Source organism: Rana temporaria, chromosome 6 (genome assembly GCF_905171775.1).
Source record: "Rana temporaria chromosome 6, aRanTem1.1, whole genome shotgun sequence".
NCBI lineage: Eukaryota > Metazoa > Chordata > Amphibia > Anura > Ranidae > Rana > Rana temporaria.
Genome location: NC_053494.1, coordinates 224,381,793 through 224,407,846, shown reverse-complemented (window position 1 = coordinate 224,407,846; position 26,054 = coordinate 224,381,793). Strand labels below are relative to the sequence as shown.

The window sequence follows — 26,054 nt, the reverse complement described above, 5'->3', positions numbered from 1 at the left end:
TCGGTGCTTGGCCTGCCCAAAGGAAAGTTCTGCAATGTTTTTCGAAGGTTGTAAAGAAGGTTTGAGGGATCATGATCGGAACCGCCTGAAGAAGGTATAGAACCCTCGGGAGGATATTCATTTTGAGAATTGCTGATCTGCCAAACCATGAAAATCTACCCTTGTTCCAATCTGATAGGTCTGATTTGATGGTTGAAAGATTTGGTAGAAAATTTAGTGCAAATAACTTACTTAGATCTTTAGGGATCTTAATGCCCAAATATGTAATGTAATCAGATTCCCATTTGAAGGGGAAATTTTGTTTACATAAGTCAACTACAGGGGTAGGCAGGGAGATGTTCAGAGCTAGCGATTTGTCAAAATTAATTTGCAGATTGGATAGAGTGTTGAAAAGTTTAAAATCAATCAAAAGATTAGGGATTGTGGTTATCGGATCCGAAAGGAACAGCAAGACATCATCTGCGTAAGCTGCTGTCTTGTATTGCTTTCCCCGGATCTCGACACCCTTGATGGCATCATTTGCCCGAAGTTTTCTGAGAAAGGGTTCCATCGTGAGAATGAAAATAAGGGGAGATAAAGGGCAGCCCTGACGGGTTCCATTAGAAATGGAGAAGGCGTCCGATAGGTGGCCATTGACCCTAACCCGGGCAGTGGGGCCAGAGTACAGTAATTGGATCATTTGGATAAGCCGTGGAGGCAAGCCCATTTTGTCTAAGACCGCCAGCATGAAATCCCAGGCCACTCTATCGAACGCCTTCTCAGCATCCAGTGATAAAAAGAAACCATTTGTTTTTTTTGAGGAGGACAGCCAGTAGTGTATGTTGAGAGCTTTGATGGTATTGTCCCTGGCCTCTCTGCCGGGGACAAACCCTACTTGATCGGTTGTGATAAGTTTGGGGAGTAGTGGAAGAATACGGTTGGAAAGTATTTTGGCATACAATTTGACGTCAACGTTTAGTAACGAAATCGGTCTATAGTTGGAGACAAGTGTGGCATCTTTACCTGGCTTGGGAATCAGGGCTATATGGGCCTCTAAGAAATCTTTGGCGCGAGAAGGGGAATCCGGGAGGGTGTTAAAGGAAGACAGGAAATTGGGGATTAATATATCCGAAAAGGCCTTATAGTAGCTAGCTGGCAGACCATCTGGACCGGGACTTTTCCCCGGTTTAAGTTGGGATAATGCTAGAGTGACTTCTTCAGTGGTGATTGGGGAGCCCAGGTCCGCAACTTCATCAGGGACTGAATATGAAGGGCAGAATTCCGACAGGAACTCCACTATCAGGGACTTCCTGTCAGGCCCTGCGATCGGTTGACGTGAATTCTGTATGTTGTATAAGCCCGATAAATATTTTACAAAATGGTCAGCAATTCCATTGTTCGTAACAATAGATTCCCCGGAGGTGTCAGTGACCTTATTAATGGTGTATGATGCTCTTTTTTTTTGCAAAGCCGCTGCCAATAGTTTGCCTGATTTGTTCCCATATTCATAGAAAAGTTTGCTGGTAAGCGTATGTCTGCGGGCAAGCCTTTTCTTAATTTCCCCCAGGAGCTCTTCACGGGCTTTAACTAAGTCGTCGTGTGTTTGGGTAGCCAACGTTCGCTTGTGTATAAGTTCCAGGGTTTTGACCTTATTTGATAATTCTAGAATACGAGCTTTTCGCAACTTGGCTCGTCTGGCCATAATTGAAATGAAATGTCCTCGCACCACGCATTTATGAGCGGCCCAGACCAATGGAGCGGAGGTGTCTTCTGATTTGTTTTCAGAGAAATAGTTTGAGAGCACTTTAGATATATCAGTGGTGTTATTGTTGTCCAATAAAATGGAGTCATCCAGTCTCCAAATGTACGATCTGGGGCGGCTAACGGGTATCGAGAGCAGAATCGTAATCGGGTGATGGTCTGACAGCAACATTGGGTCAATCGTGGCATTAACTAGGGAGGTAAGGTCATTTTGTGTGAGAAAGAAGTGGTCTATTCTTGAGTATTTTTTGTGGAGTGGTGAGAAATACGTAAAATCTTTCACATTAGGGTGAAGGGTTCTCCAAGTGTCGTGTAAGGTCAAGGTGGAAAGTGTGGTTTTGATAGCTTTCAGCGCACTAAATTTTAAACAGGTGGAGCCATTGGATGTGTCAAGATCTGGTTGTAAGGGCACATTAAAATCCCCGCCTAAAATAAGGGTACCCCTTTGGAAAGACGTTAGTTGATAGAGGGTTGATCGGAAGAATGTTACTTGTTTCGTATTGGGAGCGTATATATTGGCTATCGTGTACATCACATTATGTATGGTACCTCGTAGGAATATATATCTTCCCAAAGGGTCTATCTGTGTTTCTAAGACTTGAAAAGGACAATGTCGAGAAAACAAAACCGATACTCCTTTAGACTTCGCTTCGCTATTAGGGGCATGAAATACTAGCGGAAAGTTCTTGTCAGTTAATTTGGGAATTACATCTGTTCGAAAATGCGTCTCTTGGATTAGGGCTATGTGCACTTTTTCTCTTTGTAGCGAGAAGAGTAGGCGTGAAAGTTTCTCGGGAGTATTCAGACCCCTAATGTTTAAGGAGTATAGTTTGATGTGACTTAGAGGTCCCCCCTTCTGTGAATTGGGTGAGGGAGATGATACCGGAGTCATGTCTATAAGGTATTAATCTGAAAAGTGAGAAAAGGGGATTAGGATGTGGGGGGCCGGGAAGTAAATAATATAAGTTTCGTAAAAGGTTGACGAAATAAGGGGCAATATTATTAGAATGGGCCAACAGGCCTGTAATTTCTAGTTACCGATTAAGTGGTGGGGATATTCCACTCACTTTCTATTTACAGAGGGTAATCGGAAAAGTACGGTGGATACCAGACCCCTAGGACCTTAAAAGAGTCCCAGAAGCACCAGAGCACCACCGTAATGGGGTTGACCAGGACCAGCAAAGGCAAGTGAAATATTATTAATTACTCTATAGCTATAAATCCAAAACTACGTTACTTTAACAAGCCAAAAAATATAACCAATTCAGCCATGTCACCCCAGAAATGATTCAGGCTGAGAGGAGACAGGGTGCCTATTAGAGATGCACCAGATGCCAATTATGCCGGTTGAGGTAAAATAAGTATGACCGACTGGTTAAATTAGAATGGTAAGCAATCTTTCAGTGTGAATCTTACATTTCTATTAATTCAAAAAATGTACTACTTCTTACTTTGTAATAAAGCAGATTAAAGGAGAAACTAATCAACTAATTAAACAGATACTATAAATTCACTAATAAAACAATTATTAGTGTTCTCATTTTCTGGGCCTTAACCAATAATGCTTGGTGACTTCCCATAAGGGGAGGGTATTGGTGGCAAGGGTGTACTACCCAAAAAAAAAAAAAAAAAAAAAAAACTCTGTCAGGACCTTTTACCTGCTACCTTAATTAATCATGGATGTCGAAGTCCCTTCAGAGTTCTATAAGGTAGAGGTGTGAACAGAGAGTCTACTATATTCTTGTGTTACACCTGTGAGAACATAGTTGTATTAGGTAGTAGAAATGGGGGAAAAGACTTGTAATCATACTACCCCAAGTATGGAGGTCATCAAGGAGTTATCAAGTAGCCTCGGAATCCAGAAGCCGCAATCAGGGGTATCAGTCTCTGTGTTCATCAAGAGCTAAATCGTGTGGATAAATCAAGGTTGGTCAGGGGGAGTTGGTTAGCCCTGTATCTGGGGCAAGCTGGAGGGGCAGTGTTCTTTGGTCGAGTAGCCTTCTTTGGTGCCTGTAAAGCAATCTCTGAGGTCTGCAGGTTTCTATTGTCGACCACAGGGGGAAGCTTCTTAGGTCATGCATAAAAACACCAATCAGCAATGGAACTTGTTTAGATGATCAAGTAGCCATTTTCTTGACGAACATGGAACAAAGAAGAAACATAGTGCTTCAAACAGAATGTGATGAAACTTTCAAGGATTGATAGGTACATGAACCTATGTCTGGCCATTCACTCGATGTGATCTCTTCTAGCCCTTCTGGCTACCGGTGGGATCATTTGGTCTTGCTCCCTTCCTGCTCCGGGGGAGTTCTGGGGGAGTCTTGAGTTGGAGGGGGATCTTGTCCTGCGAAACCTGGTAGCTTGTGTTTCCATAGGTGTTTAGGGTGGTTTCCCTCTCCTCCCGACCGAACGGCGATAAGGTGCATACCAGTCAGGCACTGAGATTGGGGGCAAGCCAAGTGTATCGCAAAATCTAGGTAGGTCTTCTGGTACTCTCAAAGAGGCATTGCGACCTTGGTTGGTGGCTGACAGACAGAAGGGGAATTTCCATTTATACCTAATATCTCTGGACCGTAGGGCTTCCAATAAAGGTTTAAGATCGCGCCTGTGTTGCAGAGTGATTCCTGACAAATCTTGGTATAATTGGACCGAGGTTTCCCCGCAGTACAATCTCTGTCCCCTGGCTTTGTTCAAAATTTCTTCTTTTAATTTGAAGTCTGACATACAACATATTATATCCCTTGGGGGATCTGTATCTCTACCTTTTGGGCGCAGAGCACGGTGTATTCTCTCAAAGTCAATAAAGGTATGTGGGGGTTTACCTACAATGGAGTTGAATAGGGTTGTAACTTCTCTTTGGATCTGGTCACCCTCAATTATTTCAGGCACTCCTCTCACACGAAGGTTCCGGCGTCTTCCTCTGTTATCTAAATCTTCCAGCTGTCGATTAACTTCCCTCAGCTGGAGGGTATGATCATCTATCTTTCTGGTAGATTTTTGGAGAATAACTTCGTGTTCATCCGTTATCTGTTCAGTGGCTGACACCCTGTCAGAGAGGGAGCGCAGGTCTATACGAAGTTCTGCTATCGCGGCAGCTAGAGTGTCTTTGATATCTGCAGCCACTGCTCTTAAGTCCAGTATATTAATCTGTGGCAAACCGGCACTCCCAGTATCTTCCATACCTCTTAGTGTCTGAGGGGAAATTTCTGGTTCAGGAGCTGTCAACACTATGTCTATAGGTGCTTGCGGGGGTGCTGAAAGTGGGCTATGAGATGAGCCCCGGTGGGTAGATGCCCTGTTCCCTCGGGGATTGCGAGGCGGAGCAGTAGTATTATTCCCTGCTATTCCGGTGTTTTCTCTGGGGGACCGGGAGCGGGAGGTCGAGGAGTGGCGGGAAGAGGTTCCCATACTACCCGGTACCTGAACTAGACTTCTTAGGCAGTTTATGTGCTCTTGTTATATAGAGAATGTGTTGCGTACTTGGGGAGTCTGGTGGAGTAGAAAAAAGGGGGGCAAGAGGTTGCCTCTGAGGGGATCAATATGTCCGCCGACACGGGATATGGGCCGTATTTGCTGCCTTCCTTGCAGATTTTGCAGGGCACAGTATGCCACAGGGGTCTCTCCAGACTACACTGTCCACAATTCAGGAGGTGGTGGGATATTGAGGAGAGAGGGGGGTTATCATTGACCTCTAGGGGCTGCCACAGTGAGGACCAAGATGGCCGCCGATACTTCAGATGGATGAGGTTCGAGTCCTGTCAGGCAACAAATAGGAGGTGCGGGGTGCCTTAGTGGTGTCAACGGGCTGTCTACTCTCTGTTTAAGTAGGTAGAGAGAAGTTCAAGAGCGGGGGAGGTCATAAAACACCGCCAGGAGCCGTCACTGGGGGGACCAAGATGGCCGCCGACACTGGGTGGAGGCCGGATTCGCGGCTCTTCAGGTGAGTTTTGCGGGGTATGAAGTACCTCAGCGGTGTCACCGCGCTGCTTAGTCTCCGGTCCGGCGGGCGGTGGGGTGTTAAGGAGCAGGGGGAGTCCCGTATAGCCACCGAAAGATTTCCCCGGGAGAACCAAGATGGCCGCGACTAGGCCGAAGCCGCGGTCTTTCCTAGTGAGCTTCCCCCGGCTTCAGGACATGTACTCGCGGCGGTCTCGGGCGGCGCTTTTTTTTTTTTAAAACTTGCTTCTCCACAGGCAGGGATGGTCTCTGTAGCTAGTGGGAAGTGTTGTGGTCAAAAACGAGGCGTTTGTCTGTCACAAAAGCTGTTGTGCTTATCTGAGGTGACAGGAGCTAAAGCTTTAGTCGTCCATCTTCCCTGCTGGTCCGGCCACGCCCCCTATTTGCACTTCTTTTGTCTCTCTCTGACATATATGTGGAACTGATTGGATGTCATATTTGGATTACATCTTTATTGACGGGAACAACTACATCTGATAAGGTTTTTTGTGCCAAAACACGAGAGTGTGAGGCATACCTATCCGGTGAGTGTCCATTTGATGGGGGAGGAGTCACTGAGCACTGTCGGGTGTGGTGGAAGTTTTTGGAAAAATTTGAAGATCGCAGGATCCTTATACACATGAACTTTGCTTTGTTTGGCCACGTTCTAAATTATTTTTAAAGACTGTCTCTTGCACTTTCAGTGCGTTCACTTCACGTTTAAGTCAATCACAAGTGTTTATTATTACAGTCACAGTTTAGTGTTTATTTCTTAAACTGGATATATTTTGTTTATTATCACTGTATATCATTACATATGGGTTGTAGTAATGTATTTTATATAGTCAAATATGCACAGTTATTTGATAGCGCTGTTTTAATTTGTTGACACTCCTTAGAGAGTTTCATCATCTTACATTCTTTTTGTTCACTTATTATCTTCTAAACAGCAGCTAGGCATCATCCACTCCTCCATAGGCGCAACAGTGGGCGACTTTTTAGGGCGCATTCTATAGATCACCCATTGTTACTAAAAGCTTCTGATGCTTTCCGGACCGTGCCAGATCAGGATATCCATAGCTACGCCAGGGTTAAAGAAGCGCTCCTGGCTCGTTATGCAGTAACCCCAGAGTCCCACCGACAGAATTTCAGGGACTCACGCAAAACCACGAAAGACTCTTACGCGGAATGGGCATGCCAGTTATCCCTGTCGGCCTCTAACTGGGTTAACAGCAGCCAGGCCACCACCGCAGAGGACATTTTGCAACTAATGCTCCTGGAGCAATTTTACAATCACATCCAGACGGATGTCAAAGATTGGGTGAGAGATCGCAGGCCCATGACTCTACCAGAGGCCGCGAAGTTGGCGGATGAATATGCGGATACTCGCAAGACAAACCAGGTCACACCACAGGTACAACCTCCACGACCAACGGCGCCCTCACACCCACCAGCCGCTAGATACCAACCTCCTAACAGACCGGTGACATCTAGCCCTCGCTATCCACGCCAGGAGGACAACGAACAACGCTGCTTCCGGTGCAAACAGCTGGGTCACTTCAAGCAGAATTGCCCCATGAACGACAACACCAGGTCAAATTGGTCTCAACCTGGGTACCGCCCACCAGCAGCAGCCCATTGTGTAGACTCGGCTTGGGATCCCCAGGAGCTGGGTCAGGAAGAACCATTGGGCACCCCTTACGAAGCCCTCATGGTACAATCTGCTATTACGGACAACAGGGAACACCATTGTCAGCTGGTCATGGGTGACAGCCATGAGCCGGAGGGGCCCTGGAGGGAGCTGGGCAGAAAGAGGCACCATGAGGTGCAACAAAACCAAGCGGGTCATCATAGCAGAATTAATGGACCTAGACCAGGAGAACTTGGTTGCAGCAATGCCAGCGGTACAAGAGATGGAGACACCAGTGATTCAGGAGGAGGAATCGCCAGCCAACAAAGTAATGAGAGAGAAGCTAGCATGGTTCGGTCCAAACCCAACGGCGGATGTGGTGCTGAAAGTGATGGACCTGTTAGCGGAGGAGGCTAAACAAATAAGAGACGCAGAACTACAGGAGGCTAAACAAATAAGAGACGCAGAACTACAGTTAAAACTGGCAGCAGTCCAACAAGCAGCCGCACATTCTCCAAACAGTGAGTACAGCACAGCAGACGCAAGGAAGATTCCGTTTAGCGCTTTTAAAGCTTTTGATGAAAAGGACTGTGAGATTGATAACTACCTGGCAGATTTTGAGAGACAATGTAACCTGCACCGAATAGCTAGAGGAGAGTGGGTTGCAATATTGTCAGGCAAACTGTCAGGCAAAGCTTCTGATGCTTTCCGGACCGTGCCAGATCAGGATATTCATAGCTACGCCAGGGTTAAAGAAGTGCTCCTGGCTCGTTATGCAGTAACCCCAGAGTCCCACCGACAGAAGTTCAGGGACTCACGCAAAACCACAAAAGACTCTTACGCGGAATGGGCATGCCAGTTATCCCTGTCGGCCTCTAATTGAGTTAACAGCAGCCAGGCCACCACCACAGAGGACATTTTGCAACTAATGCTCCTGGAGCAATTTTACAATCACATCCAGACGGATGTCAAAGACTGGGTGAGAGATCGCAGGCCCATGACTCTACCAGAGGCCGCGAAGTTGGCGGATGAATATGCGGATACTTGCAAGACAAACCAGGTCACACCACAGGTACAACCTCCACGACCAACGGCGCCCTCACACCCACCAACCGCTAGATACCAACCTCCTAACAGACCGGTGACATCTAGCCCTCGCTATCCACGCCAGGAGGACAACGAACAACGCTGCTTCCGGTGCAAACAGCTGGGTCACTTCAAGCAGAATTGCCCCATGAATGACAACACCAGGTCAAATTGGTCTCAACCTGGGTACCGCCCACCAGCAGCAGCCCATTGTGTAGACTCGGCTTGGGATCCCCAGGAGCTGGGTCAGGAAGAACCATTGGGCACCCCTTACGAAGCCCTCATGGTACAATCTGTTATTACAGACAACAGGGAACACCATTGTCAGCTGGTCATGGGCGACAGCCATGAGCCGGAGGGGCCCTGGAGGGAGCTGGGCAGAAAGAGGCACCGCCGGCTACCCTCCAAGAAGAAGAGGTCCTGGAAGCCGTATAACAAGCTGACCTTGGAGGAGAAGAAGCGACTGGAGAGGGAGTCGCAGCGGCGTCCCAGATGCGGGCCGAGATGTTCGCCAAGGGCCCACCGGTGGCCCCTTACACCACCACCCAGTTCCTGATGATGAAGGACCACGTGGAGAGCCTGCAGGACATGAGCAAGCAGGAGCTGATCCGTGAGTACATGGAGCTGGAGGAGTGCATAAGCCGCATGGAGGAGGAGAACAACCACCTGAGGTCACAGCAGGCCGACCCCCCAGGCTCCATGAACTGGAGATGGAGCTGGAAAAGCTCAAAGAGGAGAACTGGCGGCTGCGGAGGGAACAGAGGGTGGCTGACCCTATGGGGCACTGATCCCCCCCCCCCCCGGACTCTGAGCACCAGTGCTACAGCATTTCAACAAATATCCATTTTTCTTTTTATGAATCTCCTGTGATTGTCACTTCAGAGCCATAACCTGCCCCCTCCCATAGCGGGACACCTAGACGGCGGCGCACAGACCCATTCGCCGTTTTCACACTGACTTCTGGTGACTCTGCAGATCGCACAAAGACTTGGGGACTGACCGGCGTGTGATCTGACGACCCGGTGGCATACCTGAGTCGGAAGCTGTTGCCAAGGGAGGTCAGTTACGCCACCATTGAAAAAGAGTGTTTGGCCTTGGTATGGGCACTCAAAAAGCTCACACCTTACCTTTATGGCCGGGCTTTCACTCTCATCCCCGATCACTACCCCTTGGTGTGGCTTAACCGGGTTTCAGGGGACAACGCCCGTTTGCTACGCTGGAGCTTGGCCTTACAGCCCTATGACTTTACGATTCATTATCGCCCAGGCAAGCAAAACGGGAATGCCGATGGATTGTCACACCAAACGGAGTTAACCTCGGACTAAAAGCTCTGAACCCGTCAACCCTACTGGACCAGGAAAGGTCCAACCGAGTTGCCGGAGCAGGGAGAAAAAGGGGGGCCATTGTGAAGGACTTTTTGCCTATATGCTTCAGTTTAATTCTCCCTGCTAGTAATGCTGTGTGTGTTAGAGGTAAAAGGTGATTTCATGTGTGACTCATATCTCTGTGTAACAGACTGTTAAAATGTTAATGTCCCTTCCCCAGCCAGCTCCCTATTTTAAAGGGTAATTGATCTATTGTGTGTGTGAAGAAGACCTTAAGAAATGTGCCTACAGGGTCGGCTCCGAAGTGTCTGCCTATAATCTGTATGGGAGCCCCCACTGTGTGAGCGGGGGCGGATATTGTCATTGTAACTACATATAAGCTAGGTGTTGTACCATTAAAGTCTCTTGTTCCAGCACTAAGCTTGGCTCATGTGTGGATTATTATGGCGATTCCAGGATGGGATGTTCTTTTATGGGAAGAAGGGAATGCTTGACGGGGATATCATTCTACTATCGTCACAATATGTATTGTCATAATGGCACCCAGTCTTAGTACTGCCACAACCCGCTCTAAATAGAGCTGGCTGGGGCAGTCTGAGGCTGGTTGAATCTCGACTGGTAGTAGAAAATATCTTGAGGTTGGAATGTGATGTTTGCGGCGTGGGCGTATGTCCGCTAACGAGGGGCCCTCTGTGCATTTAGCACAGACGATCGTTGAGGAGGGGATGCGCTCACTCCGCAAGCACACGAGTGGTTATGGACAGATGTGCGCTCTTATCTGGGTCTTGTCTGATCAGCAGGGCTTGCGATTCGTGGCGTACGCCTGTAGATAGCTTCCATTCCACCTTAATAAGGGTATAATCTGGATATGCATTATTCTATGGAATTCAGGATTCTATCAGCGATTAATATGAGAGCTTATGGACGTTTCTGGAGTCGGGGGGGGGGGGCACTCCCTGCCCGGACACGCCCACAAGACTTTAGCCAGCATTGTGTGTATTTCTATTCATTGTATTGTATTGTGGTGTTGTATTATTTTGTTATTGTTATATTACTGTATTGAATCCCTGTTGGAGGGGTTTCCATATATGGGCATCTGCTGGGTGGAGCTGACACCCTGTGAGCTCACTTCCTATGGAGGCGGTCACATGTTGTGACATCACTTCCTACTGAGTCTTTAATAAAACTGCCTGTGAGGGCGTCGGCAAACCAGTGATGACTGGGACGGTGACTTGAGAACAAGCTGGTGTGAGGTCTCTTGACTTGTATGAATGGGCAGAGAATGAATGGTGAGTAAATTTATTTAGCTTAAATATGGATTATTTCATTAAGACGGATAAGCCCAGTTTTGCCATGTCACTACCCACCCATAACACAGTACAATCCGATTCCGACACCACGACTCCCTACTCACCCATAACATGGTATGATCTGATTCCGACACCACGACTCCCTACTCACCCATAACATGGTACGATCTGATTCCGACACCACGACTCCCTACTCACCCATAACATGGTACGATCCGATTCTGACACCACGACTCCCTACTCACCCATAACATGGTACAATCCGATTCCGACACCACGACTCCCTACTCACCCATAACATGGTACGATCTGATTCCGACACCACGACTCCCTACTCACCCATAACATGGTACGATCTGATTCCGACACCACGACTCCCTACTCACCCATAACATGGTATGATCTGATTCTGACACCACGACTCCCTACCCACCCATTACATGGTACGATCTGATTCCGACACCACGACTCCCTACCCACCCATAACACAGTACAATCCGATTCCGACACCACGACTCCCTACCCACCCATAACACAGTACAATCCGATTCCGACACCACGACTCCCTACCCACCCATAACACAGTACAATCCGATTCCGACACCACGACTCCCTACCCACCCATAACACAGTACAATCCGATTCCGACACCACGACTCCCTACCCACCCATAACATGGTACAATCCGATTCCGACACCACGACTCCCTACCCACCCATAACACAGTACAATCCGATTCCGACACCATGACTCCCTACCCACCCATAACACAGTACAATCCGATTCCGACACCATGACTCCCTACCCACCAATAACACAGTACAATCCGATTCCGACACCACGACTCCCTACCCACCCATAACACAGTACAATCCGATTCCGACACCACGACTCCCTACTCACCCATAACATGGTACAATCTGATTCCGACACCACGACTCCCTACTCACCCATAACACAGTACAATCCGATTCCAACACCACGACTCCCTACCCACCCATAACATGGTACAATCTGATTCCGACACCACGACTCCCTACCCACCCATAACATGGTACGATCCGATTCCGACACCACGACTCCCTACCCACCCATAACATGGTACAATCTGATTCCGACACCACGACTCCCTACCCACCCATAACATGGTACGATCTGATTCCGACACCACGACTCCCTACTCACCCATAACACAGTACAATCCGATTCCGACACCACGACTCCCTACCCACCCATAACATGGTACGATCTGATTCCGACACCACGACTCCCTACTCACCCATAACATGGTACGATCCGATTCCGACACCACGACTCCCTACTCACCCATAACATGGTACGATCTGATTCCGACACCACGACTCCCTACTCACCCATAACATGGTACAATCTGATTCCGACACCACGACTCCCTACCCACCCATAACATGGTACAATCCGATTCCGACACCACAACTCCCTACTCACCCATAACACAGTACAATCCGATTCCGACACCATGACTCCCTACTCACCCATAACACAGTACAATCCGATTCCGACACCACGACTCCCTACCCACCCATAACATGGTATGATCTGATTCCGACACCACGACTCCCTACCCACCCATAACATGGTACAATCCGATTCCGACACCACAACTCCCTACTCACCCATAACACAGTACAATCCGATTCCGACACCATGACTCCCTACTCACCCATAACATGGTACAATCTGATTCCGACACCACAACTCCCTACCCACCCATAACATGGTACAATCTGATTCCGACACCACGACTCCCTACTCACCCATAACACAGTACAATCCGATTCCAACACCACGACTCCCTACCCACCCATAACATGGTACAATCTGATTCCGACACCACGACTCCCTACCCACCCATAACATGGTACGATCCGATTCCGACACCACGACTCCCTACCCACCCATAACATGGTACAATCTGATTCCGACACCACGACTCCCTACCCACCCATAACATGGTACGATCTGATTCCGACACCACGACTCCCTACTCACCCATAACACAGTACAATCCGATTCCGACACCACGACTCCCTACCCACCCATAACATGGTACGATCTGATTCCGACACCACGACTCCCTACTCACCCATAACATGGTACGATCCGATTCCGACACCACGACTCCCTACTCACCCATAACATGGTACGATCTGATTCCGACACCACGACTCCCTACTCACCCATAACATGGTACAATCTGATTCCGACACCACGACTCCCTACCCACCCATAACATGGTACAATCCGATTCCGACACCACAACTCCCTACTCACCCATAACACAGTACAATCCGATTCCGACACCATGACTCCCTACTCACCCATAACACAGTACAATCCGATTCCGACACCACGACTCCCTACCCACCCATAACATGGTATGATCTGATTCCGACACCACGACTCCCTACCCACCCATAACATGGTACAATCCGATTCCGACACCACAACTCCCTACTCACCCATAACATGGTACAATCTGATTCCGACACCACGACTCACGCCCCAGAAGAGGAGACAGACTCCACCCATAACACAGATGGTGTGTACCCCCAGGACGGAGACCTCTCCCTCTGCCCATGGCACTCCACAGGAACCGACTCACACATGAATGAGGAGGCCTCGTAATCTTCACAAACCATCAGATTTATTTGATACAACAAATTTTTACATAAAACACAAAATCATCCTGAGATTAGAAGGCACCTGGCCAGTGCTGAGAGTCATCCGAGACGCAATGCTGTCCGGAAGGTTTGTAGTGTTTGTAGGTCCATATTAAGCAGCCAGAAACATCCTTCAGGTGTGGGCGGAGCCGAGCGCGGTCACCGGTCAGCTTGTCCAATACAAGTGTTCAGAACTCCCGTCATCGGTACAGAGAATGAAGTCGATCCCGCCAGAGAAGGCCACACAGACTTTGCATTGGGAATAATGGGATCTTGTAACTGTAAAATCCATAGAAATTCTGAGACTATTGGGTTATACTGCCATCTGCAGGAGGACACAGGGAAACAACGGACCAGCCCACTTTAACTCCTCCTACTCCCAGCATGCCATAGGTTTGTGGAAAAGCAGGACCATGATCATAGACACAGAGGTGGGACTTGTGAAGTACAAGAGATGGATCCGATCCAGGAAATCAATGAGTGTCGGGATGCCCAGGCCCCCCATAAACAACAGAGATGGGGGTTGTCTGAAGGACCTTTCACCCCAGGATGGCATAAGAGGCCCGACCATTCCAACTGAAGACCAGGGTGGTGGCTTTCCAAATGTCAGAAGCCGAAGAGCCCCCAAATGTGAGAAGCCGAAGAGCCCCCAAATGTGAGAAGCCGAAGCCTGATGCCAAAGAGCCCCCAAATGTGAGAAGCCGAAGAGCCCCCAAATGTGAGAAGCCAAAGAGCCCCCAAATGTGAGAAGCTGAAGCCCGATGCCAAAGAGCCCCCAAATGTGAGAAGCCGAAGAGCCCCCAAATGTGAGAAGCCGAAGCCCGATGCCAAAGAGCCCCCAAAACGTGAGAAGCCAAAGAGCCCCCAAATGTGAGAAGCCGAAGAGCCCCCAAATGTAAGAAGCCGAAGCCCGATGCCAAAGAGCCCCCAAATGTGAGAAGCCGAAGCCCGATGCCAAAGAGCCCCCAAATGTGAGAAGCCGAAGAGCCCCCAAATGTGAGAAGCCGAAGCCCGATGCCAAAGAGCCCCCAAATGTGAGAAGCCGAAGAGCCCCCAAATGTGAGAAGCCGAAGTCCGATGCCAAAGAGCCCCCAAATGTGGGAAGCTGAAGCCCGATGCCAAAGAGCCCCCAAATGTGAGAAGCCGAAGAGCCCCCAAATGTGAGAAGCCGAAGCCCGATGCCAAAGAGCCCCCAAATGTGGGAAGCTGAAGCCCGATGCCAAAGAGCCCCCAAATGTGAGAAGCTGTAGCCCGATGCCAAAGAGCCCCCAAATGTGAGAAGCCGAACCCCGATGCCAAAGAGCCCCCAAATGTGAGAAGCTGTAGCCCGATGCCAAAGAGCCCCCAAATGTGAGAAGCCGAAGCCCGATGCCAAAGAGCCCCCAAATGTGAGAAGCCGAAGAGCCCCCAAATGTGAGAAGCCGAAGCCCGATGCCAAAGAGCCCCCAAATGTGAGAAGCCGAAGAGCCCCCAAATGTGAGAAGCCGAAGCCCGATGCCAAAGAGCCCCCAAATGTGGGAAGCTGAAGCCCGATGCCAAAGAGCCCCCACAGAGTCATCGGCGTGCGCCTTGACAGGAAAGGCGAGCTGCGAGGGGCTCATACCAGGCGCGCTGCGAGTGGGAGGGGCTCATACCGGGCACGCTGCGAGCGGGAGGGGGGGGATGTACTGAGCTAGTCCACAATTTTTTTGTTTGCAAAATTTCCTGTTGGTGGCAGTATAACCCAAGTCTCTGAATTGCTGTGTCCCTTAATGAAGGAAATTGTCTGCAGTGGCCTCGTTATTTCCCAGAGGAGACGATCTTTATTCCCTTATTAGTGCGGCCCCCTCCCCCCTCCTGACATGATTCTTATTAGTGCGGCCCCCTCCCCCCCTCCTGACATGATTCTTATTAGTGCGGCCCCCTCCCCCCCTCCTGACATGATTCTTATTAGTGCGGCCCCCTCCCCCTCCCCCCAAAAGGATTCTTATTAGTGCGGCCCCCTCCCCCCCTCCTAAAAGGATTCTTATTAGTGCGGCCCCCTCCCCCCATTATTCTTATTAGTGCGGCCCCCTCCCCCCATTATTCTTATTAGTGCGGCCCCCTCCCCCCTCCTGACATGATTCTTATTAGTGCGGCCCCCTCCTGACATGATTCTTATTAGTGCGGCCCCCCCCCCCCCTCCTGACATGATTCTTATTAGTGCGGCCCCCTCCCCCCCCCTCCTGACATGATTCTTATTAGTGCGGCCCCCTCCCCCCCTCCTGACATGATTCTTATTAGTGCGGCCCCCTCCCCCCCTCCTGACATGATTCTTATTAGTGCGGCCCCCTCCCCCCCTCCTGACATGATTCTTATTAGTGCGGCCCCCTCCCCCCCTCCTGACATGATTCTTATTAGTGCGGCCCCCTCCCCCCCTCCTGACATGATTCTTATTAGTGCGGCCCCCCCCCCCCCTCCTGACATGATTCTTATTAGTGCGGCCCCCTCCCCCCCTCCTGACATGATTCTTATTAGTGCGGCCCCCTCCCCCCCCCCCCAAAAGGATTCTTATTAGTGCGGCCCCCTCCCCCCCTCCTAAAAGGATTCTTATTAGTGCGGCCCCCTCCCCCCATTATTCTTATTAGTGCGGCCCCCTCCCCCCTCCTGACATGATTCTTATTAGTGCGGCCCCCTCCCCCCCTCCTGACATGATTCTTATTAGTGCGGCCCCCTCCCCCCCTCCTGACATGATTCTTATTAGTGCGGCCCCCTCCCCCCCTCCTGACATGATTATTAGTGCGGCCCCCTCCCCCTCCCCCCAAAAGAATTCTTATTAGTGCGGCCCCCCCCCCCCCTCCTAAAAGGATTCTTATTAGTGCGGCCCCCTCCCCCCATTATTCTTATTAGTGCGGCCCCCCCCCCCCTCCTGACATGATTCTTATTAGTGCGGCCCCCTCCCCCCCTCCTGACATGATTCCTATTAGTGCGGCCCCCTCCCCCCCTCCTGACATGATTCCTATTAGTGCGGCCCCCTCCCCCCATTATTCTTATTAGCGCGGCCTTCATCCCGCCGTCCTGACAACACAGGAATAATACACGGGCCCAGAATTGCTTTATGGTGATTGAAACGCGTCAGGTGAAGATTGTTTAGTGCAAATGAGTCGGTCTCTCTGGAACGATGCGGCGGAGAGGTGACTGCCGGCCAAACCGCCAACAAGATCGGAATTTGATTAGCAGTTCCACATTAACCGTTTGCAGCGAGAAAACGCCGAGGAGGGAAATTCTTCCTCCCAATTATGTCCGACCAATCACAGAGCAGCATGGCGAGGGGGAGGGGCTGCGAGCAGGAAACTTCTCCACACTGCCCACGCCTCCAATCAGAGCGGTGGCATGATGCACGGACAATCATGATTGGTCAGAACACAGGAGGCGGGACATTCTGGCTCAGTACGGAGGAGGTCCGATTCGGACAGATTTCGGTAGATCCTCCTCCAAAGTGGGCGTGGTCAGCTCGATACTCCGGCATACAGCGGGATGTGATGTGTCTCCGGATTCCCAGGTTCAGCGATGGGCTCATTAAGGCAGGTGGAGGGTGGGGGGTGCAGGAACGTCCCCCGAAGATTGTCACTCCGCCAGGAAAAGCTACAGGAAAGCAGAGACATCATCATATCACCATGACAACACTAAGCCACGCCTCCAGCTGACAACACTCACCTTCCTCTATGAGGAGCCGCCGCCGGGGTCATCCTCGGGGCCAATGGGGTGCAGCGGGATGAGACTCTGAGTCTGTTCCGGGTCTTCCGATGTCCTGAGATACAAAACACCCATCAAGCCACGGGAAGAGGCGCCACCGGGCTGATACACCTACCTACCCCCCCACACCGACCTACCTACCCCCCACACCCACCTACCCGCTCTGAGTCTGTTCCGGGTCTTCCGATGTCCTGAGATACAAAACACCCATCAAGCCACGGGAAGAGGCGCCACCGGGCTGATACACCTACCTACCCCCCCACACCGACCTACCTACCCCCCACACCCACCTACCCGCTCTGAGTCTGTTCCGGGTCTTCCGATGTCCTGAGATACAAAACACCCATCAAGCCACGGGAAGAGGCGCCACCGGGCTGATACACCTACCTACCCCCCCACACCGACCTACCTACCCCCCCCCCCACACCTACCTACCCCCCCCCCCACACCTACCTACCCGCTCTGAGTCTGTTCCGGGTCTTCCGATGTCCTGAGATACAAAACACCCATCAAGCCACGGGAAGAGGCGCCACCGGGCTGATACACCTACCTACCCCCCCCACACCGACCTACCTACCCCCCCCACACCCACACCCACCTACCCCCCCCACACACACACACCCACCTACCCGCTCTGAGTCTGTTCCGGGTCTTCCGATGTCCTGAGATACAAAACACCCATCAAGCCACGGGAAGAGGCGCCACCGGGCTGATACACCTACCTACCCCACACCGACCTACCTACCCCCACACCCACCTACCCGCTCTGAGTCTGTTCCGGGTCTTCCGATGTCCTGAGATACAAAACACCCATCAAGCCACGGGAAGAGGCGCCACCGGGCTGATACACCTACCTACCCCCCCACACCGACCTACCTACCCCCCACACCCACACCCACCTACCCGCTCTGAGTCTGTTCCGGGTCTTCCGATGTCCTGAGATACAAAACACCCATCAAGCCACGGGAAGAGGCGCCACCGGGCTGATACACCTACCTCCCCCCCCACACCGACCTACCTACCCCCACACCCACCTACCCGCTCTGAGTCTGTTCCGGGTCTTCCGATGTCCTGAGATACAAAACACCCATCAAGCCACGGGAAGAGGCGCCACCGGGCTGATACACCTACCTACCCCCCCACACCCACCTACCCGCTCTGAGTCTGTTCCGGGTCTTCCGATGTCCTGAGATACAAAACACCCATCAAGCCACGGGAAGAGGCGCCACCGGGCTGATACACCTACCTACCCCCCCACACCGACCTACCTACCCCCCCCCCACACCTACCTACCCCCCCCCACACCTACCTACCTGCTCTGAGTCTGTTCCGGGTCTTCCGATGTCCTGAGATACAAAACACCCATCAAGCCACGGGAAGAGGCGCCACCGGGCTGATACACCTACCTACCCCCCCCCACACCCACCTACCTACCCCCCCCCCCCCCACCTACCCGCTCTGAGTCTGTTCCGGGTCTTCCGATGTCCTGAGATACAAAACACCCATCAAGCCACAGGAAGAGGCGCCACCGGGCTGATACACCTACCTACCCCCCACCGACCTACCTACCCCCCCCCCACACCTACCTACCCCCCCCCCCCACACCTACCTACCCCCCCCCCCACACACACCTACCATCCTCCCCTCCACACACACCTACTCCACACACACACACACCTACCTACCCGCTCTGAGTCTGTTCCGGGTCTTCCGATGTCCTGAGATACAAAACACCCATCAAGCCACAGGAAGAGGCGCCACCGGGCTGATACACCTACCTACCCCCCCACACCGACCTACCTACCCCCACACCCACCTACCCGCTCTGAGTCTGTTCCGGGTCTTCCGATGTCCTGAGATACAAAACACCCATCAAGCCACGGGAAGAGGCGCCACCGGGCTGATACACCTACCTCCCCCCCACACCGACCTACCTACCCCCCCCACACCCACACCCACCTACCCGCTCTAAGTCTGTTCCGGGTCTTCCGATGTCCTGAGATACAAAACACCCATCAAGCCACGGGAAGAGGCGCCACCGGGCTGATACACCTACCTACCCCCCCACACCGACCTACCTACCCCCCCCACACCCACACCCACCTACCCCCCCACACACACACACCCACCTACCCGCTCTGAGTCTGTTCCGGGTCTTCCGATGTCCTGAGATACAAAACACCCATCAAGCCACGGGAAGAGGCGCCACCGGGCTGATACACCTACCTACCCCCCCACACCGACCTACCTACCCCCACACCCACCTACCCGCTCTGAGTCTGTTCCGGGTCTTCCGATGTCCTGAGATACAAAACACCCATCAAGCCACGGGAAGAGGCGCCACCGGGCTGATACACCTACCTACCCCCCCACACCGACCTACCTACCCCCCCACACCCACACCCACCTACCCGCTCTAAGTCTGTTCCGGGTCTTCCGATGTCCTGAGATACAAAACACCCATCAAGCCACGGGAAGAGGCGCCACCGGTCTGATACACCTACCTACCCCCCCACACCGACCTACCTACCCCCCCCACACCCACCTACCCCCCCCACACACACACACCCACCTACCCGCTCTGAGTCTGTTCCGGGTCTTCCGATGTCCTGAGATACAAAACACCCATCAAGCCACGGGAAGAGGCGCCACCGGTCTGATACACCTACCTACCCCCCCACACCGACCTACCTACCCCCCACACCCACCTACCCGCTCTGAGTCTGTTCCGGGTCTTCCGATGTCCTGAGATACAAAACACCCATCAAGCCACGGGAAGAGGCGCCACCGGGCTGATACACCTACCTCCCCCCCCACACCGACCTACCTACCCCCCCCCCACACCTACCTACCCCCCCCCCACACCTACCTACCTGCTCTGAGTCTGTTCCGGGTCTTCCGATGTCCTGAGATACAAAACACCCATCAAGCCACGGGAAGAGGCGCCACCGGGCTGATACACCTACCTACCCCCCCACACCGACCTACCTACCCCCCACACCCACCTACCCGCTCTGAGTCTGTTCCGGGTCTTCCGATGTCCTGAGATACAAAACACCCATCAAGCCACGGGAAGAGGCGCCACCGGGCTGATACACCTCCCTCCCCCCCCACACCGACCTACCTACCCCCCCCCACACCTACCTACCCCCCCCCCCACACCTACCTACCTGCTCTGAGTCTGTTCCGGGTCTTCCGATGTCCTGAGATACAAAACACCCATCAAGCCACGGGAAGAGGCGCCACCGGGCTGATACACCTACCTACCCCCCCCCCACACCCACCTACCTACCCCCCCCCCCCACCTACCCGCTCTGAGTCTGTTCCGGGTCTTCCGATGTCCTGAGATACAAAACACCCATCAAGCCAGGGGAAGAGGCGCCACCGGGCTGATACACCTACCTACCCCCCACCGACCTACCTACCCCCCCCCCACACCTACCTACCCCCCCCCCCACACCTACCTACCCCCCCCCCCCCACACACACCTACCATCCTCCCCTCCACACACACCTACTCCACACACACACACACCTACCTACCCGCTCTGAGTCTGTTCCGGGTCTTCCGATGTCCTGAGATACAAAACACCCATCAAGCCACAGGAAGAGGCGCCACCGGGCTGATACACCTACCTACCCCCCCCCACACCGACCTACCTACCCCCACACCCACCTACCCGCTCTGAGTCTGTTCCGGGTCTTCCGATGTCCTGAGATACAAAACACCCATCAAGCCAGGGGAAGAGGCGCCACCGGGCTGATACACCTACCTACCCCCCACCGACCTACCTACCCCCCCCCCACACCTACCTACCCCCCCCCCCCCACACCTACCTACCCCCCCCCCCCACACACACCTACCATCCTCCCCTCCACACACACCTACTCCACACACACACACACCTACCTACCCGCTCTGAGTCTGTTCCGGGTCTTCCGATGTCCTGAGATACAAAACACCCATCAAGCCACGGGAAGAGGCGCCACCGGGCTGATACACCTACCTACCCCACACACACACACACCTACCACCCCCCCTCCACACACACCTACCCCCCCCCCCCCACACCCACCTACCCGCTCTGAGTCTGTTCCGGGTCTTCCGATGTCCTGAGATACAAAACACCCATCAAGCCACAGGAAGAGGCGCCACCGGGCTGATACACCTACCTACCCCCCACACACACACCCACCTACCACCCCCCCTCCACACACACCTCCCCCCCCCCCCACACACACACCCACCTACCCGCTCTGAGTCTGTTCCGGGTCTTCCGATGTCCTGAGATACAAAACACTCATCAAGCCACAGGAAGAGGCGCCACCGGGCTGATACACCTACCTATCCCACACACACACACCCACCTACCACCCCCCCTCCACACACACCCCCCCCCCCCCCACACACACACCCACCTACCCGCTCTGAGTCTGTTCCGGGTCTTCCGATGTCCTGAGATACAAAACACTCATCAAGCCACAGGAAGAGGCGCCACCGGGCTGATACACCTACCTATCCCACACACACACCTACCCCCCCCCCCACACACCCACCCCCCCACACACACACACACACCCACCCCCCCCCCACACACACACACACCTACCCCCCCACACACACACCTACCCCCCCACACACCTACCCCCCCCCCCACACACCTACCCCCCCACACACACACACACACCTACCCCCCCACACACACACACCTACCCCCCCCCACACACACACACACACACACACCTACCCCCACACACACACACACCTACCCCCCCCACACACACACACACACCTACCTTGCTGGCCGATGCTTCCGGCATACAAAGGCGAAGATCCTCCGCAAGCCGACCATGACTGGATCCCAGTTGTTATAATGGCAGAGCAACGTCACAATAAAGAAGGAGATGAAGATGGGGAAAGCACCGGCAAAGAACACCCACGAGAAGCTCACCTGCAACAAGACAGACCACGGCTGAAATACCCCGACCAGGGCTGAAATACCCCAACCAGGGCCCGACCACGGCTGAAATACCCCAACCAGGGCCCGACCACGGCTGAAATACCCCAACCAGGGCTGAAATACCCCAACCAGGGCCCCGACCACGGCTGAAATACCCCAACCAGGGCCCCGACCACGGCTGAAATACCCCAACCAGGGCCCCGACCACGGCTGAAATACCCCAACCAGGGCCCCGACCACGGCTGAAATACCCCAACCAGGGCCCCGACCACGGCTGAAATACCCCAACCAGGGCCCCGACCACGGCTGAAATACCCCAACCAGGGCCCCGACCACGGCTGAAATACCCCAACCAGGGCCCCGACCACGGCTGAAATACCCCAACCAGGGCCCCGACCACGGCTGAAATACCCCAACCAGGGCCCCGACCACGGCTGAAATACCCCAACCAGGGCCCCGACCACGGCTGAAATACCCCAACCAGGGCCCCGACCACGGCTGAAATACCCCAACCAGGGCCCCGACCACGGCTGAAATACCCCAGTCAGGGCCCGACCACGGCTGAAATACCCCAACCAGGGCCAAACATTTCAGGGGGTGTAAACTTTTTATCAGGGCCATTTGGGTGATTTATGTTATCATTTAAAAAGGATCCAAAAAAACGGCTTCATGTGGGAAGGCCGTCCACAAGGTTTAGGGGTGTGTCTATGGGAAGGTCGTCCACAAGGTTTAGGGGTGTGTCTATGGGAAGGTCGTCCACAAGGTTTAGGGGTGTGTCTATGGGAAGTCGTCCACAAGCTTTAGGGGTGTGTCTATGGGAAGGCCGTCCACAAGGTTTAGGGGTGTGTCTATGGGAAGGTCGTCCACAAGCTTTAGGGGTGTGTCTATGGGAAGGTCGTCCACAAGGTTTAGGGGTGTGTCTATGGGAAGGTCGTCCACAAGGTTTAGGGGTGTGTCTATGGGAAGGCTGTCCACAAGGTTTAGGGGTGTGTCTATGGGAAGGCTGTCCACAAGCTTTAGGGGTGTGTCTATGGGAAGGTCGTCCACAAGCTTTAGGGGTGTGTCTATGGGAAGGTCGTCCACAAGGTTTAGGGGTGTGTCTATGGGAAGGTCGTCCACAAGCTTTAGGGGTGTGTCTATGGGAAGGTCGTCCACAAGCTTTAGGGGTGTGTCTATGGGAAGGTCGTCCACAAGGTTTAGGGGTGTGTCTATGGGAAGTCGTCCACAAGCATTAGGGGTGTGTCTATGGGAAGGTCGTCCACAAGGTTTAGGGGTGTGTCTATGGGAAGTCGTCCACAAGCTTTAGGGGTGTGTCTATGGGAAGGTCGTCCACAAGGTTTAGGGGTGTGTCTATGGGAAGGTCGTCCACAAGCTTTAGGGGTGTGTCTATGGGAAGGTCGTCCACAAGCTTTAGGGGTGTGTCTATGGGAAGGTCGTCCACAAGCTTTAGGGGTGTGTCTATGGGAAGGTCGTCCACAAGGTTTAGGGGTGTGTCTATGGGAAGGTCGTCCACAAGCTTTAGGGGTGTGTCTATGGGAAGGTCGTCCACAAGGTTTAGGGGTGTGTCTATGGGAAGTCGTCCACAAGCTTTAGGGGTGTGTCTATGGGAAGGTCGTCCACAAGCTTTAGGGGTGTGTCTATGGGAAGGCCGTCCACAAGGTTTAGGGGTGTGTCTATGGGAAGGTCGTCCACAAGCTTTAGGGGTGTGTCTATGGGAAGGTCGTCCACAAGGTTTAGGGGTGTGTCTATGGGAAGGTCGTCCACAAGCTTTAGGGGTGTGTCTATGGGAAGGTCGTCCACAAGCTTTAGGGGTGTGTCTATGGGAAGGTCGTCCACAAGGTTTAGGGGTGTGTCTATGGGAAGTCGTCCACAAGCTTTAGGGGTGTGTCTATGGGAAGGTCGTCCACAAGGTTTAGGGGTGTGTCTATGGGAAGTCGTCCACAAGCTTTAGGGGTGTGTCTATGGGAAGGTCGTCCACAAGGTTTAGGGGTGTGTCTATGGGAAGGTCGTCCACAAGCTTTAGGGGTGTGTCTATGGGAAGGTCGTCCACAAGCTTTAGGGGTGTGTCTATGGGAAGGTCGTCCACAAGCTTTAGGGGTGTGTCTATGGGAAGGTCGTCCACAAGGTTTAGGGGTGTGTCTATGGGAAGGTCGTCCACAAGCTTTAGGGGTGTGTCTATGGGAAGGTCGTCCACAAGGTTTAGGGGTGTGTCTATGGGAAGTCGTCCACAAGCTTTAGGGGTGTGTCTATGGGAAGGTCGTCCACAAGGTTTAGGGGTGTGTCTATGGGAAGTCGTCCACAAGCTTTAGGGGTGTGTCTATGGGAAGGTCGTCCACAAGGTTTAGGGGTGTGTCTATGGGAAGGTCGTCCACAAGCTTTAGGGGTGTGTCTATGGGAAGGTCGTCCACAAGCTTTAGGGGTGTGTCTATGGGAAGGTCGTCCACAAGGTTTAGGGGTGTGTCTATGGGAAGGTCGTCCACAAGGTTTAGGGGTGTGTCTATGGGAAGGTCGTCCACAAGGTTTAGGGGTGTGTCTATGGGAAGGTCGTCCACAAGGTTTAGGGGTGTGTCTATGGGAAGGTCGTCCACAAGCTTTAGGGGTGTGTCTATGGGAAGGTCGTCCACAAGGTTTAGGGGTGTGTCTATGGGAAGGTCGTCCACAAGCTTTAGGGGTGTGTCTATGGGAAGGTCGTCCACAAGGTTTAGGGGTGTGTCTATGGGAAGGTCGTCCACAAGCTTTAGGGGTGTGTCTATGGGAAGGTCGTCCACAAGCTTTAGGGGTGTGTCTATGGGAAGGTCGTCCACAAGGTTTAGGGGTGTGTCTATGGGAAGTCGTCCACAAGCTTTAGGGGTGTGTCTATGGGAAGGTCGTCCACAAGGTTTAGGGGTGTGTCTATGGGAAGTCGTCCACAAGCTTTAGGGGTGTGTCTATGGGAAGGTCGTCCACAAGGTTTAGGGGTGTGTCTATGGGAAGGTCGTCCACAAGCTTTAGGGGTGTGTCTATGGGAAGGTCGTCCACAAGCTTTAGGGGTGTGTCTATGGGAAGGTCGTCCACAAGCTTTAGGGGTGTGTCTATGGGAAGGTCGTCCACAAGGTTTAGGGGTGTGTCTATGGGAAGGTCGTCCACAAGCTTTAGGGGTGTGTCTATGGGAAGGTCGTCCACAAGGTTTAGGGGTGTGTCTATGGGAAGTCGTCCACAAGCTTTAGGGGTGTGTCTATGGGAAGGTCGTCCACAAGCTTTAGGGGTGTGTCTATGGGAAGGCCGTCCACAAGGTTTAGGGGTGTGTCTATGGGAAGGTCGTCCACAAGCTTTAGGGGTGTGTCTATGGGAAGGTCGTCCACAAGGTTTAGGGGTGTGTCTATGGGAAGGTCGTCCACAAGCTTTAGGGGTGTGTCTATGGGAAGGTCGTCCACAAGCTTTAGGGGTGTGTCTATGGGAAGGTCGTCCACAAGGTTTAGGGGTGTGTCTATGGGAAGTCGTCCACAAGCTTTAGGGGTGTGTCTATGGGAAGGTCGTCCACAAGGTTTAGGGGTGTGTCTATGGGAAGTCGTCCACAAGCTTTAGGGGTGTGTCTATGGGAAGGTCGTCCACAAGCTTTAGGGGTGTGTCTATGGGAAGGTCGTCCACAAGCTTTAGGGGTGTGTCTATGGG

At 52.7% G+C, this 26,054-nt stretch overlaps 2 protein-coding genes across 15 annotated transcripts in view; both read right to left on the bottom strand.

Moving 5' to 3' along the window:
• Positions 1-13,691: 13,691 nt before the first annotated feature.
• LOC120944324 lies at positions 13,692-15,585 on the bottom strand. Of its 14 annotated transcripts, none has more exons than XM_040358370.1 (4): positions 15,206-15,574; positions 14,854-15,117; positions 14,511-14,802; positions 13,692-14,472 (listed from the first exon to the last, which is right to left on the bottom strand). In XM_040358370.1, exons 1-4 carry the CDS (start codon positions 15,285-15,287, stop codon positions 14,103-14,105), a joined length of 1,008 nt encoding a protein of 335 aa, XP_040214304.1. In that variant the 5' UTR covers positions 15,288-15,574; the 3' UTR covers positions 13,692-14,102. The 14 variants fall into 14 exon arrangements, with proteins under 14 accessions (XP_040214304.1, XP_040214309.1, XP_040214307.1 ...); XM_040358375.1 differs by having other exon boundaries at positions 14,511-14,763; positions 14,890-15,117; XM_040358373.1 differs by having other exon boundaries at positions 13,692-14,359; positions 14,511-14,763; positions 14,890-15,584.
• A 1,201-nt stretch (positions 15,586-16,786) lies between these two features.
• The window catches only part of SLC35F5 (solute carrier family 35 member F5), a gene marked incomplete at its 5' end in the record, with an annotated part of 29,373 nt that continues 20,105 nt past the window's right edge, over positions 16,787-26,054 (bottom strand). Inside the window, 3 exon segments of the mRNA XM_040358361.1 lie at positions 16,787-17,332; positions 17,405-17,498; positions 22,240-22,394. Of these exon segments, the coding sequence (XP_040214295.1) occupies positions 17,411-17,498; positions 22,240-22,394 (243 nt within the window).

What these genes read in the sequence shown, in the direction of transcription:
- LOC120944324 (XM_040358362.1), bottom strand. Translation starts at nt 15,330, where the DNA reads ATGAGCCCCTCGCAGCTCGCCTTTCCTGTCAAGGCGCACGCCGATGAC. An exon ending in ATCGGGCTTCGGCTTCTCAC is followed by an intron (nt 15,118 to 15,205) that starts ATTTGGGGGCTC and finishes TCGGCTTCTCAC; the next exon opens with ATTTGGGGGCTCTTTGGCAT.